Source organism: Electrophorus electricus, chromosome 5 (assembly GCF_013358815.1).
Source record: "Electrophorus electricus isolate fEleEle1 chromosome 5, fEleEle1.pri, whole genome shotgun sequence".
Taxonomy (NCBI): Eukaryota; Metazoa; Chordata; class Actinopteri; order Gymnotiformes; family Gymnotidae; genus Electrophorus; species Electrophorus electricus.
Genome location: NC_049539.1, coordinates 2,788,370 through 2,802,521, shown reverse-complemented (window position 1 = coordinate 2,802,521; position 14,152 = coordinate 2,788,370). Strand labels below are relative to the sequence as shown.

Sequence of the window (14,152 nt, the reverse complement as noted above, 5' to 3'; positions counted from 1 at the left end):
GTGATTATGAAACATTGAAAACATTTACAAGGTCTTGGTCGCTTCAGGTTTCTTCAGAAACTAGCTAGCTAACAGTTACTAGATAAAGAAAGTTTAAAGCGATGATGGTTAAAGGACAGATTATGGTGGCTATGCTCTCTCCAGATACCTTCGCGTTTCAGAAGTTCCAAGCTTCCTAGATAAACCAGCAAGATAGCTGGAGCATGAGCAATAGCAAACCGACTGATGGATTACTCTACTTTGTTCGGTACTGTTCGTACTGATACGTTTACTTGATCCTACATTTGTCATGAAAAATGGAATCGTGTAGCTAATTTTCCGCCTTACTGTTCTTAATCTGCGAGGCACTGTGAATTAGATCGGAACTGCATGCCTGCGCGCGATAGCGCAAACAACAGTGTTGTAACTCCTCCATCAGCCTTTAAGAGTTTAATTCGTCTGACCATATAAGGTCATAGCGACATCCAGTTTACCTGTCGGCATTCTGACCACACTAAAAGACATCACGAATCGCAAACAAACACTGACCCCAATGAATTAGAATGAACACATAGGTACCGCATTCATGGCCAAAGTAGCTGGAAAATGCATAAATGTTTGCCCCTGACAGCAAGCTAGTGGACTACTTTTGTTTGGAGCTCTATCTTCAGTTGTACCTTGCGAGTGATTTGCATTTCAAAATACATAAAATAATGTTCCAGGGGAAGTGACATTATGTAAAATGATCTTTTTCATTGACGTGTCTTCATCTTATTATTATTATTATTATTATTATTAGTGGACACATCCCAATTAATAAATGTGGGGGAAACGTTCTTTCCTCAACAGTAACTTGGTAACAAAACTAATCAATATAAATGTCTCATTGTAGTGTAAATCAAGTTTTGTATTTCAGTGACTGTCCATGACAGCTTTACAGCAGAGTGCAGATGTTCAGTTCTTATACCTAATTTAGTGTCTGAAGTATTCACATGCAAACTAATGATTTTATGATTGACAGTTGATTGATTTATGTCTTGTGTGCATTACTGTGCTACATGACATTTTTCTATGCATTTAAAGTGTGCTTTGTACTGAAGTAGTAAAGGTGCCCTCTTCTGTTCTAGGCTGCATCATGAGTCAGGGAAAGGACAATGCACGACTCAGAAGCTACAAAAACAAATCACTCAACACAGACGAGATGAGGAGGAGGAGGGAGGAGGAAGGCCTGCAACTACGCAAACAGAAGAAAGATGAACAGGTAAGATAATTAAAAGGCAGTATGTTTGGCTCACTCTAACTTTGGACTTTAACTTTCATTTCAGTAACAGGAGCAGCCTGTTGGGGTCTCTGCTCATAATTCGGTCATTAACACTTTTGTCAATCTTGCGCTTGTATGTTGGGTTTAGGCTTATTTTTCAGCTGCCATCCAAGTCAAGTTTTTACATACTCTTGTGTTTGCATTTAAGGCAGTGTTCTTCGAAATTGATGTATTTCAGTTTTATCTGAGATTTTATCAGACATTTTATACCCATCCACCACCTCATCCCCCCACTCCCCATAAAATAAATACATTTATTTTAATTGCACAGGAGAAGTTTCACATTTCACATTTTGGTCCCATGATTCCTGGCTGTTTTTCCCTCAACAACTCATGAATAAAAGTGCTAATCTTCAACACCTGGTGAACTATCAGCGGACTTCTGCCACAAATAACCTTTAGTGATGAAAACTTCCATCACTATTTAATTTTACTGTATGGTTGCTGGATAGTCTTGCAAATACTCACAAACATGAGTTTGAATATTCATAGCAGAAAACTTAGATCTGTGCAAAAGAATTGGAGCACCTTTGTAACACTGTGATGCAGGCAAAACCTGTTGATGTGTGCAGGCGTAGTTAACTGAGGCTTAAGCTTTGTGTGTGTATGCGCGATTCTCCAGCTGTTCAAACGGAGGAATGTGGCCACTGTGGAGGAAGACTGCGCACTTGAGGAAGATGGCATGTCAGACACCGGCTACCTGGAGTCCCAGGCCAACAACATGGACCAAATCACGGTGACACTTTTAACACTGTAGAACTACTTCTGTCTGTCTGTTTATTTGTATAACTATGTATTAATCTCAAGATCTATCCAAATGCATTTATGTATGTTTGTTTTCTTGTGTAATTATTGTATTTGTATCTTAGGGAGGTGTTATTTCTGAGGACATGATTCAGATGATCTTCTCCAGCTCTCCAGAACAGCAGCTTATGGGAACACAGCGCTTCAGAAAGCTTTTGTCAAAAGGTCAGTTGCCACACAATTGCCCCACAACTTTTATTTTAGGATGCGACCTATTTGCTAATATGTTTGTTATATGATCCTGTATTAGAACCCAATCCCCCCATTGATGAAGTTATTGCCACGCCTGGTGTGGTGGAGCGCTTTGTGGAGTTCCTAAAGAGGAAGGAGAACTGTACACTACAGGTAAACACACACATGCGCAGTCCTGTCCAGGTGCCATTAATCTCATTAGCCTCACTGTGCTAATGCTGTTCTCACAGCAGCACTAAATCTGTTCTTGAGGATGGAATGGTTTCAGGACAGCTCATGGTGCACGAGTGCATTTATGTTGCAAATCTTGCCCAGAGTCTTGAGCTGTTTGGCTTTTAAGTGCATCAGTGACAGACCCAGAGTGCAGGGTGCCGATGGGTATTGTTTCTTGCAGTTTGAGGCTGCGTGGGTGTTGACGAACATTGCCTCAGGCACCTCCCATCAGACACGCGTGGTCATTCAGGCTGGCGCAGTGCCCATATTCATAGAGATGCTCAGCTCAGACTTCGAGGATGTCAAGGAGCAGGTAACTTTACTACACATTCACACTATTTGAATGTACCTTATATAACTTGCATGTGTACCTATTAATGTATGGCAAGTATTCAACCTAAACATTTTCAAATTTTTACAGTTGTAGTATTTCACCAAGCTTGGCATGCCAGTTTCACACCAGATTCTGTTGGCTAGCTGTGAATAATATTGCAGGCCAGAGATGCAGCAATCTGTTGTGCTTTCTGTGATGTCTGTGTGGATGAATCATTGCTATGTTGTGTGTTTCATGGCAGGCGGTTTGGGCACTAGGCAACATCGCGGGGGACAGTGCGGAGTGTCGAGATTACGTGGTGGATTGCAACATCCTACCTGCCCTTATGCAGTGAGCTATAGATTGTATTATTGTATATTTTTTGTTATTGAGTGACTGGATCTTGAACATTATTGCTCCCATTTCCAGGCTGTTGGCCAAACAGAACCGCTTGACGATGATGAGAAACGCAGTGTGGGCTCTGTCTAACCTGTGCAGAGGGAAGAACCCACCTCCAGACTTCTCCTAAGGTACAGGCCACTATTACCAGGTCAACACATTGGTTTCTGTGTTTGATCTAGTCGGAGGCGAACTGAATGGGGTTGTATGTACGTCTCCCTCTTGAGTGGTTTTAGATTTTGGTTAGGGTTAAACCCCAACTTCTCCAGGCAGATTGGCTGTTCCCCTACACTGATGGGTCCGATGATGTGTTTCTAAAATAAGGGTAGATGTCAAGGTGCTTCAGTATGTTTTATCATCCTGTCCTTAAACCTTCGAACCCAAACAATATAGGTGGTGTGGTGTGTGTGTGTGTGTGTAGGTGTCTCCATGCCTCAGCGTTCTCTCCTGGCTGCTCTTCGTAAATGATACGGACATTCTCGCGGATGCTTGTTGGGCACTGTCCTATCTGTCTGATGGTCCCAACGACAAGATCCAGGCTGTCATAGACTCGGGGGTGTGCCGCACAGACTCGTGGAACTTCTCCTGTAAGACGGCCCTCCCTGGGCAAACGGTATCCTAGGGGCTGGAGAGAATGTGAAGAAGTGGTTTAGATCTAGATTTAGTCATTTGAACAAACAGGACTCCTAAAGACTATGTTAGCAACATAAGGTGAACACCTTGCTGAAATAGCTCTTCATTCAGGCATATGACGGAGACTGTTTTGAAAATGTCAATATGTTGTCGTCCCAAGAATTAGTGAAATGGAATTCCTTCTCTCTTCCAGAACATTCAGATTATAAGGTAGTCTCTCCTGCCCTTAGAGCTGTGGGTAACATTGTCACAGGAGATGACCTTCAGACGCAGGTAATGAAAGCAGAATAACTCTTTAATTATTTGCTTTCTGGTATTACAGTAGTGTTTTCATTGTGCAAGCGGGACACTCAGCTTGTAGCCTTATAGATTGTAGGGTGTGTGATTAATGTGTTTCCTAAGGCCTGGCCCGGCTGGCCTTCTTGGCTGCTGTGTTGTGTCTGAGCAGGTGATCCTGAACTGCTCCGCCCTGCAGAGTCTCCTTCACCTGCTAAGTAGCCCAAAGGAGTCCATTAAGAAGGAAGCCTGCTGGACCATCTCCAATATTACAGCTGGCACCGAGCACAGATACAGGTCCCCTCTCGCCTGGCTTACCGCACAATTTAAGTGTCTGCTGTCTGTCTCGCGCACTCTCTGTCTATATGTCTGTCTCATGCTGTCTCTGTCTTGCTCTCTCGCTGTCTGTCTCGTGTGCTTGCTCTGTCTATCTCGAAGCACCTTTGTAAGTCACTCTGGGTAAGAGCATCTGCTAAATGCCATAAATGTAATGTTAAATTTGTGTGCCTCTCTCTATAGATGGTGATAGATGCAGGTTTGCTCCCTCCCTCTCATCAGCATTCTCAGGTGGCAGAGTTCCGTACGAGGAAAGAGGCGGCGTGGGCAGTCACCAATGCCACCTCAGGAGGCTCCGCTGAGCAGATCAGGTTAGCCAGGACAATTTGAGAGATCCATATTTCTTATTTGAAAATCTTGAGGTTTCTGTTGTTTATCCTGTAAAATACTACGTGGAGGAGGGTATAGAAAAAGGCTGGTGTTTCTCTCACCTCGTTCATTTCCCCAGTCCAGCATTTTGAACATTTTTTTTGTGAAAGAAATAGCTGCTCAATGAGGATTTCCAAGCACAGTTGGATTAAGATAAAACAGGATTACAATGACCGAGTCTTTCAGAAGTGTCTAGCACATTGCAGATTGATGGAGGCCACTCCCATCTATCATTTATACCAAGTTTTTTTTAATCCCATTACAATCTGTCTGTGGTAATATTACGTTACCCTACATCCCCATGTCAAAATAATCCGATCCTAATAGGACGTAAGTCATCAAATATGTCATTTACTGATTAAAACAATGTGCCTGCTTCTATCTGTTGCTCAAATGTCTAGTGGTGGTGCAGGTCATTATAATTATACAGCTATTGTGATGTTTATTTCTGTCTCAATAGGCATCTAGTGGAGCTGGGGTGCATCAAGCCTCTATGTGACCTTCTCACCCTTATGGACTCCAAGATTGTGCAGGTGGCTCTGAATGGTCTAGAGAACATCCTCCGACTGGGAGAACTGGATGCTAAGAGAGGAGGAGGAATTAACCCCTACTGCGCCCTCATTGAGGAAGCATATGGTATGTACAACCCACCTGTATTAAACTTTCATGTCTACAAAAATGTCTTGCGATGTGGTTTGGTTAGTAATGGGCCAACACTCTCCCTCAGGTCTGGACAAGCTGGAGTTCCTGCAGGGACATGAGAATCAGGAGATCTATCAGAAAGCCTTTGACCTGATCGAGCGCTACTTCAGCACGGAGGACGAGGATCCAGCCCTGGCCCCTGCTGTGGACCTGCAACAGCAGCAGTTTCTCTTCCAGCAGTGCGAGAACTCCCATGGAGGGCTTCCAGCTCTAACCCCGCCCCCGCTTTTCACATGCCCACACAAGAGGCAGAGGTGCCCCAAGCCCCACTGGAGAGAGTGACTTATGATCATGATTATTAGTGTGTGGTGTTGCGAGAGCCTGCATTGCTGGGCAGACCCCCTTTCCTGCTTCCCTCACCTCTGCTTGTCACTGGACCGCATCTGAAGAACAGCTCCAAAAAGAAAATGGCCAGACCCTGACAGTGCCGTGAACATCATGACCACCTAAACCCTCTCAGCCAACTCTGGGATGTATCAGAACAACCACCCACAGACATCAACATAATTATTCCCATAGCTCATAGTGTCTTGCATTAATCTCCAGTACCAAACCATGCAAGGATCTGGGATAATCCTCATCCACACCTGAATGTGTCCTGTATAAGCAAGCATCAAAAGCCCTGTGCGAGTAAACCAGGAACACTCAACATCTGTCCATGAGCTGATGGAAACTGGTAATATAGTGCTTGTATGACCTTACTGCAATACTGACTCTCTGGAGGGGTGGCCTTTGCGCAGTGCTCTTTTCACCTGTTTAAAACACTGGACTGACCGTGTGACTGTGTATGCGTCACCAGGCGCTCCAAAAAACAAACAAACAAACAAAAAAACCCCAAACCAGCAGAGACATGGCCAGTCTGCCCTGAAGACTGAAAAGACTTCTGCTGAAAGCGACGCACTTTTACCTACGTGTTAGACCAGGCTAGTGTAAAGATGGCTCTTGTCATATGACAGGACTGAAGTTTGTGGTTCATGACTGACTATGCCAATTTGGCAAACTCTTGCTTTTAGTCTCATGCATTCCTCCAGTGACTGAAAACCGACTGGCTCCAACTTGCTTTTTAAAGCATTTGCACCTTTTTAGGATTCTGGGAGTTGGAGTCCTTGTGTCCCGCACTGAGACTGTTGGACAAAGACAACCTTTAAAAAAATGGGGTTTTTTTTTTGTGTGTGTGTGTGGGGGGGGGGGTGCTTCGGACCTTTAAGAAGACTTTGGGACTTTAAAGGACAATTCCATGTGATTATCATCATCTGCACTTTATGTTCAGTTTAAATTGTAACCAACTTCCTTTCTGTGCAGTGCAGTGCTTGGCCTACTTTTGCTCTCCACTCCTCAGGAAATGAGGTGAGAAGGTTGTGTGCATATGGTTTGCACTCAAAATCACAGGACTTTCATTACAAATAGAAACACACTAAATATCTGAGTGCAGTCTCACTGCCTCTCTCCTGTCTGATAGACCCCTGCCTCTAGAAAGCTTCCTCCACCAATCAGAATCTCTGAACCTTTAACGAGCTGAAGGCTTGGCATGTATGTGTGCGCGTATGTGTGTACGCTCGAGTGCGTGCGTGTTTAACAAATTTTATCCGATTATGCTGACTGCAGACCGATGTTCAGATGATCCCAAATTATATTAACTAGAAAGATACGACAAAAACAGAGTCAACGACTGCATTACCTGTAATACATTTCATATGTTTGGGGTAGAATCTGTCAGTTCTGAAGGTGCCATAATCCTTGTTGTGAAATTGAGTTTTAAAAAAAATAAAATAAGGAAAATAGTAGCCTAAAATTAATCAAAATTAAACTTGAAAATATACTGTGGATTTTGTTTAGCTCAAAAGCTGCAAGATTGTTTACTAAGCTCTTTTTTATGCTAGATTCTCAGAGATGACCAGCTCTCCATGTTCAATACTGCTGTAGTATTGAGATTGTGTAACTTCTCTGTTAAGCCATTTGCATAAATCCTGTTTCATGAAGTCCATGGCCATTTTTATCACTTCTTTTCAGTTCCATTTGGACAGCTTAATATCAGTAATTTATATAATTGCTTAATATATACAATCTGAACGTTTTTTCGACTGTGTGCATAGAAGATTTCAGAGAAACACATTTTGAGATGCATCAGTCGCCCTTGTGTCAGTCCCGCGTTCTTGATTAGTTTCATAGACTTATGTTTTTTTTTAAACCATCCTGATATAGTCATGTGGCCAATTCCAAAACATTGTGAGCTGTTGCAGTAAAGCAGGATGCTCCTTGCTGCTAGCTTGTCCCTCTTTAGGGTTCTGCCAGTCATTACAGTTGCTGTGTATTTCTGAGGACAGGCAAGTTGATAAGGGCATCTTTAGAACATTGATAAATCAGCTGCTTTCTCCCAGCTGGTACACACTGTGCCAGTCTCAAGAGCTCATGCTTATCAAACTAGCACAGCAACAGGGACAACCTGGCTGAAAGATCCAGTAATACTCCTTTACCTAAACCCTGAAGCCTACAGAAAGGACAGCAACCAGTTATGGGGTAATTTGTATTTATTGTAACAATTTAAAGTTAAACACTTACAAACACAGTCTCTCAAACTAAAGGAAAAGTTCATATATATATATTACATTTCACACCATAAACAAATTAAGAGAAAAGTCCATTTCTATGTCTCGCACCATAAACAAAATATCTACTTGCAGAAACCTTTGTATGCTAGAAACCCAACTTTCGGCCAGCTATACTGGACGAAACATGATAAAAGGTGTACTAATGTGGCAGATTTTGAAGGGGGAAGTCCTAGGATTCCCCCAGTGGCTGGAGCTCTGCTAGGGTCTTCACTGCGGCTTCTCTGCTTGGGCAGGCAGCCCCGCTTGCTCCTGTTGAGCGTCCTGTCTCCACCGAGCTTTCTTCTCCAAGTTTATGGCTGTCAGGTTTACATTACGCCGTGCTGCCTGCAAAGGCCAAATAGTACATATTTATTTCTAAATGAAAGAACTGGGAGTCACAAGATGTCTTCTGACTGAGGCCTCTGGAATGCCTCATGCTTTTGTTGCAGGCATCAAATACCTCTTTTCCCATAAAAATCATGGCCATGCAGGCAAGGATGGTCATGCCGATCATGAGACAGCAGGCCTTTACCCGCACCTTGTTCCTGGCTGCATCAATCATCTCAAATCTAGGGGTCATTAATGCACAAGGGTCATTAACAGACACTTGATGTTAACAAAAGTGATATAGAAAGTTGTTTACAAACAACATAATATTAATGGTAATTGTATAAATAATGTAGGAAAGTCACACCCTAGGTGTACATAAAATGAAGATCATGATGACTAAGCATATCATGATCTGGCAGTTCAAATGCTTAACTGCCAGTTAACTGATGCTGCTTGAGTAATTACGGATTTTAATCCAGGAAGGTGGTGTGAAATCTCAAAAGAGCACTATTAAGTGAGAAGCAGCAAATTCCCACCAGTACACATCTTTGGATACATGTGTTGTTTTGTTGTTGTTGAAACAAAGACCATGTTTCTAAACCAGCTGGACCTCCTTGCTCCTTTAAATGTTACTAAAAGGGTCTGTATCCTGTTCTATGAATGCCATATAGCTGTAGATGCTGGCCACCCCTGTTTTGCCTCAAACCATTAAACACATGGCATTCTTTGATCTCTACCCAGATATCAGGAATTACACCAATTAACTGCAGGGACAGGGAGGACATCCTGTTTGAGCTACAGAACAGAAGTTCCATGGGTGTTACCCACAGACAGACACCATGTAACGTGACATCATGAATGGAGCCAATGAGAGACCAGCGTAGCGTGATGTCTAAAAGTGAATCCGCTATGTAAACAGGAAAAGACCACTTACGACACCATCTCTGGGATTTGCTCATGGGTTTTAAAACGTCCAGCCCATAACAGAATTCTTTTGTCCATAGCAGATGGTCGAAAACCAGGCAGTTTGAACCCAGGTTGCCGTGCTATTGGTAATATAAATTGAAATTAGGAAGACTGAGTCAAACATGGCCTGAATTATGTTCCAATTTCACAGCATCAAGACTTAAACCCACCACCCCAACCCCATTCCTAACCATGTGCTGGCACGGATGCCTCTTCATGCACTTTATTGCACAGCTGCCTTCGGTTTGCAGTGTTCAGTCTCCGCGACAGCCCTACAGGGGAAGCCAAACAACAACATGAGCATTTGAAATGTATCTGCTGTAACCAGTAAAACAATTAGGTTGACACGCAGGTAGGACTAAGAGCCGTGCGAGGTCACGAGTGTGTCTGTGCATTTCGCAACTCTCATCTGCAAGTGTTTTTGATGAGTCAGAGTGATGTATGTGCTTGTTAACAGCATTTTGATCTAGGTTTATCTATCTATCTATCTATCTATCTATCTATCTATCTATCTATCTATCTATCTATCTATCTATCTATCTATCTATCTATCTATCTATCTATCTATCTATCTATCTATCTATCTATCTATCTATCTATCTATCTATCTATCTATCTATCTATCTATCTATCTATGACACACGCTAGTTATTTATCTACCTACCTTCTTAGCTACACGGTCATTTGAACTTTCACACCCAGGTAGGCTATGCAAAATATAGATGACGTGCATTTCGCAACTATCATATATATATATATATATATATATATATATATAATGTGTGTGTGTGAGAGAGAATGAATGAATTGTAGTACACAGAGTTTCAAAGAAACAACGTTTTGGACAGAGGTCCTTCATCAGCTGTGCAAGCAAAGTGCTTCTATATATATACTAAAACGATGAAATATTACTTTTCATTCGTCGAAGACGAATTAAAAATAATAGTTATTTAGCTACCTTGCTAGCTACATGGTTATCTGTAAAAACATGCTACGTATTTATAATGCTAAATATAGCTTAATAAATGTTTCGGTAAAACAAAAGGGCAGGTAAAACAAAAGATCTGACTGACATATCCAGCTGAATTCCCCAGATCTCTTCTGAAAACAAGTTAAGTTACTCACCTCCAAAAGTGCTAAATGCAGAAACAGTACGACTTCTGCGTATTGCGGTGAAGATCATGCAATTCATCTTGCAATTATAGGAGAAATTTATAGGAGAAAATAAGCTATATTTGTTAATCATATAAACCAGCAGAAATAAAGAACAGCCAAATAAAGAACAGGTATTGCTCCCTCAACGTACATGTAGCTAGCTAAGCTAGAAAAGTCACCCACTATCAGTACTTGTGTGTGGTGGTGAAATGCGTATAAGAGTGGTGGTGCCTTCAATACGACGAAGATTCTCCGTGACATTCAGTGTTTTTTTCGCTATACACCACTACTTCTACCACTACTACTACTACTACTAACAACAACAACAACAACAATATTAATAATAATTGTTATTTATTTGTATGTAACCTTTTAAAACAAAATTTTCTTCTAAATTGCGTAATCCAATTTAGGATCGCGAGGCATTTAAAAACAAAAGTTCACAATTCTTTAAATGTTAAATATAAAATACAAAATAAAAATAGTAATAAAACTCAAAATAATGTAAAATGATTAAAATACAATCCTTAACGAGCACTGTCGTGTAAACCTTTGACTCCTATTTGTAAATAGTTAACACATACATGTCTGTCGATTTGTTGCACCTTTAATCGCAACTTTGTTAATATCTATTTATGTAACAATATTTTAACACAATTTCATGTAACTAAATACGTACCAGACCAAACAATTATAACAGTTTCCCTGTCACAAAAATGTATGTTGCTTTGAACGTACCCCATCAAAGGACCGCGTGTGACTGAAAAGGGTCCGTAAAACCCGACAGTTTAGGACTTCAGGGACATGGACATAAACAAAGCATCGACGTAGATTATAAATAATTGGTAGGCATAATTTCTGTATAAAATGTTGTATTTTCAGTCTTTTCATCACGACGTACTTTTTTTTTTCTTTTACATTTAATTAATGTAGTGTTTTCTTATTTCATTTTTTGTATAAATTAACCACTCTTTAGATTGATTCAGGAATTATAGGTTTACGTGACAAACAGAAACAACAGCCTATACGAGACGGTGTGGACGGACCGTTGTTATAATTCAGGCTCTTCTTGGGCACTCTTGGATTATTGCAGTCTGCGAGGACCTTACTCCACCATGGCGGCGCCCAGTGGTCCTCTTAACTGTGAGGACTTTTCAATGTTTCAGGTAAAAACTATCGCTTCGCCTAAAATGACCAGTGTTAATTCTCACACTGGACCTGTGATCGTGGTGCTGTTATTAAAGTAAATGCTAGCTACGACGTTGTTCGGCCACCACGGACTAACTGCAGGACACACATGAGTTCACGCTCCTCTTTATGTTTCCATTTCTTTGCCATTTGTGTGATCATGTAATGTATTTTATGTTCCTTGCACTTGTGACCTTCCCTGTGACCATAACTCTTTATTCAAAATTCAAAGTACCTGCAAGTCTTTTGATTTTTTAATTTTATTTTATTAGTATTTTTTTTTTTAGGGATACGTTTATTTCTGGATTTATTCATCCTAATAGGTTCTTGAAATTAGGGATCTTTTGAATAAAAGGTTTAGTGAAGCCTTTGGATGCTACTAGGCGTTTTGACAGCATTTCAGTGTCAAAATGAAAGCAAGAAAATAATTAATCCATATGCTGTCAAAATAATTTAGGGAAAAATCAATATTGTTAAATAAGGTGAAATTAATAATTTTAAAAATCCATAAAATTCAGTCTGGTCATTTGTATGTGCATATATGTATGTCTGCACGTCTCGCAGGAGGTGTTAAAAGTTATGCGTACTATTGATGACCGTATTGTCCACGCACTCAACACTACTGTACCCACTGCATCCTTCTCAGGCAAAGTGGATGCCGCTAAGACCTGCAAGGACCTCTATGAATCTGTCGGTATTGCCTCCGTTGTGCTGTAATGATTTATTATATTTAATTTGACATGTAATTATATGCTCACCATTCTTTCTTGGTCTGTGTTTTGCTTGCATGAGAGGAACCTTTTAATGGTAAATGTCTCTTGCAGCTGATGGAAGCTCATCTCAGTAGAGAGAAAGCAATAAAAAAGTGTATTAGAGAAACTTCCGCTGTCGTTGGGCAGTTACGTGAAGAGAGAGCAAAGGACAGTGATAACCTGTCACTTATTAAGCAACTCAGGAAAGAGCAAACCAAGGTACTACTGGTTTCTGCCACACGGAGGCAGCAAAAAACATTTTAATACATTTTCCTGGGAAAAAGTTTAAGATGGCATGAAGGATTCTAACACGCTGTGTCAAATTATTATAAAATCTGCAGTACTTAATAGCTTCACATGGGCCAATTGGTGTGGTCAATAGGGCAAAGTCTTGTAATTGTAACAAACAGTTTTCATTTAAATACATAATTAAAACAACTTTGTAAAGAATGTTTGTTTTATTTTATTATTACTTTTAGTTAAAACTCATGCAGTCTGAGCTGAACGTTGAAGAAGTTGTCAACGACCGCAGTTTGAAGGTCAGAAAGTCAGAACGGTCTTGGGCTTGTAAAATTTTCATACAGTCATAATCATGTCTGAATCCTCACTTATTTGAATGGCCTCTCTCTCTTGATTCTTCATAGGTTTTCAGTGAGAGGTGTCGAATTTACTACACCCCACCTAAGATCAAGTGACTCTGTTTCCTCTTTTGCAACCTGCAGAGTATTTACACCATTGGCTGTGGTCCACAGCTGGAGCCAAGACTGGATTCTGCCCTTCAGACTCTGTGCCTCCTCCTCCCCCTCCCCTCAGACCCAGTGCCCTCTCCTTACCTAACTGTAATACACCTTCTATGTATTCATATAGATGTTTGACAAAATGGATTTTATAAAGATTCTTTTTTCCAGTGGCTAACGGGTCTGTGCTTAAGGTGGTATGTCAATTAGTCTACAGTACAACTTGTTACAAAGTAGTCAAGGGGGTGGTGGTGGTGGTGTGTGTTTGCATACACGTGTATGAGGCTTTTGTCCACAATATTCAAGATGTATATTTTTTTAATGATTGTTTATGTTGGGATTTTTCACTTTACTTGCTGGCAGTATAGTTTTATTTTCATTATTACATCACAAGTACAAATGAATGACCCATTTCCAGTGGAGCCGTGCTCCACTACCTATATTTAACAAGTGGGGTGGAGAATTTTCTTTAAATTCTTTACTATAGCCATTCCATAGTGCTGGAAGTGGTTAAGACCAGTCTCACCTGCCTGCAAAGATTAGGGGGTAGATTAACCCAAGCACATTAACAGAAGTGGCCACACTGCCTTCTGCTCATCATTATTCTCTTCATACATTGTCCAAGCACAGAGGGATTCTTATTCAGCTGTGGCTTCAAAGGGTCTTTAGACAGTTACTCAAATTGTCATAATGATTAGAAAAGGAGCACTTGACCTTACTTGATATAAAAATGTCTGCATTCAAACTATGAATTTGGGATATTGTATAAAACAGATTTATTCAAACACATTGATGGTTTAGGGAAACAAAAAGGCCCAGTCCATTAAAGTCCATGAATTTTTATTTTAATCATAGTACTTTCATTATTTAGCTATTTAATAGAATCAAGTTAAAAAGTC

The 14,152-nt window shown here is 40.8% G+C and overlaps 3 protein-coding genes across 4 annotated transcripts; 2 read left to right on the top strand and 1 right to left on the bottom strand.

Moving 5' to 3' along the window:
* The first annotated feature begins 1,106 nt into the window (after positions 1-1,106).
* On the top strand, positions 1,107-7,521 carry kpna1 (karyopherin alpha 1 (importin alpha 5)). The gene is given in 16 exon segments (XM_035526517.1): positions 1,107-1,240; positions 1,923-2,036; positions 2,170-2,269; positions 2,355-2,449; positions 2,691-2,822; positions 3,085-3,173; positions 3,252-3,372; positions 3,643-3,781; positions 3,933-3,965; positions 4,057-4,127; positions 4,303-4,408; positions 4,411-4,427; positions 4,650-4,777; positions 5,296-5,471; positions 5,563-5,723; positions 5,725-7,521. Coding segments are annotated over 16 exon segments (1,635 nt in total). The 5' UTR covers positions 1,107-1,114; the 3' UTR covers positions 5,752-7,521.
* A 526-nt stretch (positions 7,522-8,047) lies between these two features.
* Positions 8,048-10,802, bottom strand: fam162a (family with sequence similarity 162 member A). The gene is made up of 5 exons (XM_027016222.2): positions 10,547-10,802; positions 9,613-9,693; positions 9,390-9,501; positions 8,586-8,694; positions 8,048-8,470 (listed from the first exon to the last, which is right to left on the bottom strand). Exons 1-5 carry the CDS (start codon positions 10,665-10,667, stop codon positions 8,354-8,356), a joined length of 540 nt encoding a protein of 179 aa, XP_026872023.2. The 5' UTR covers positions 10,668-10,802; the 3' UTR covers positions 8,048-8,353.
* Positions 10,803-11,332: 530 nt separating this feature from the next.
* On the top strand, positions 11,333-13,426 carry ccdc58 (coiled-coil domain containing 58). 2 transcript variants are annotated; one of them, XM_027016240.2, is made up of 6 exons: positions 11,333-11,421; positions 11,553-11,742; positions 12,329-12,454; positions 12,589-12,735; positions 12,996-13,055; positions 13,161-13,426. In XM_027016240.2, the coding sequence occupies exons 2-6, from the start codon at positions 11,692-11,694 to the stop codon at positions 13,209-13,211; spliced, it is 435 nt and encodes a 144-aa protein (XP_026872041.1). In that variant the 5' UTR covers positions 11,333-11,421; positions 11,553-11,691; the 3' UTR covers positions 13,212-13,426. The 2 variants fall into 2 exon arrangements, with proteins under 2 accessions (XP_026872041.1, XP_026872042.1); XM_027016241.2 differs by having other exon boundaries at positions 11,348-11,421; positions 11,563-11,742.
* Positions 13,427-14,152: the final 726 nt, after the last annotated feature.

Bases quoted from the DNA above. Each gene is read 5' to 3' on its own strand.
- ccdc58 (XM_027016240.2), top strand. From the start codon at position 11,692: ATGGCGGCGCCCAGTGGTCCTCTTAACTGTGAGGACTTTTCAATGTTT. The intron at 12,455-12,588 runs GTCGGTATTGCC...TGTCTCTTGCAG, and splicing joins GCAAGGACCTCTATGAATCT to CTGATGGAAGCTCATCTCAG. The intron at 12,736-12,995 runs GTACTACTGGTT...TATTACTTTTAG, and splicing joins TCAGGAAAGAGCAAACCAAG to TTAAAACTCATGCAGTCTGA.
- fam162a (XM_027016222.2), bottom strand. From the start codon at position 10,667: ATGATTAACAAATATAGCTTATTTTCTCCTATAAATTTCTCCTATAAT. The intron at 9,694-10,546 runs GTGAGTAACTTA...CTTCCCCTGTAG, and splicing joins TGCATTTAGCACTTTTGGAG to GGCTGTCGCGGAGACTGAAC. The intron at 8,695-9,389 runs GTAAGTGGTCTT...AATGACCCCTAG, and splicing joins CAAATCCCAGAGATGGTGTC to ATTTGAGATGATTGATGCAG.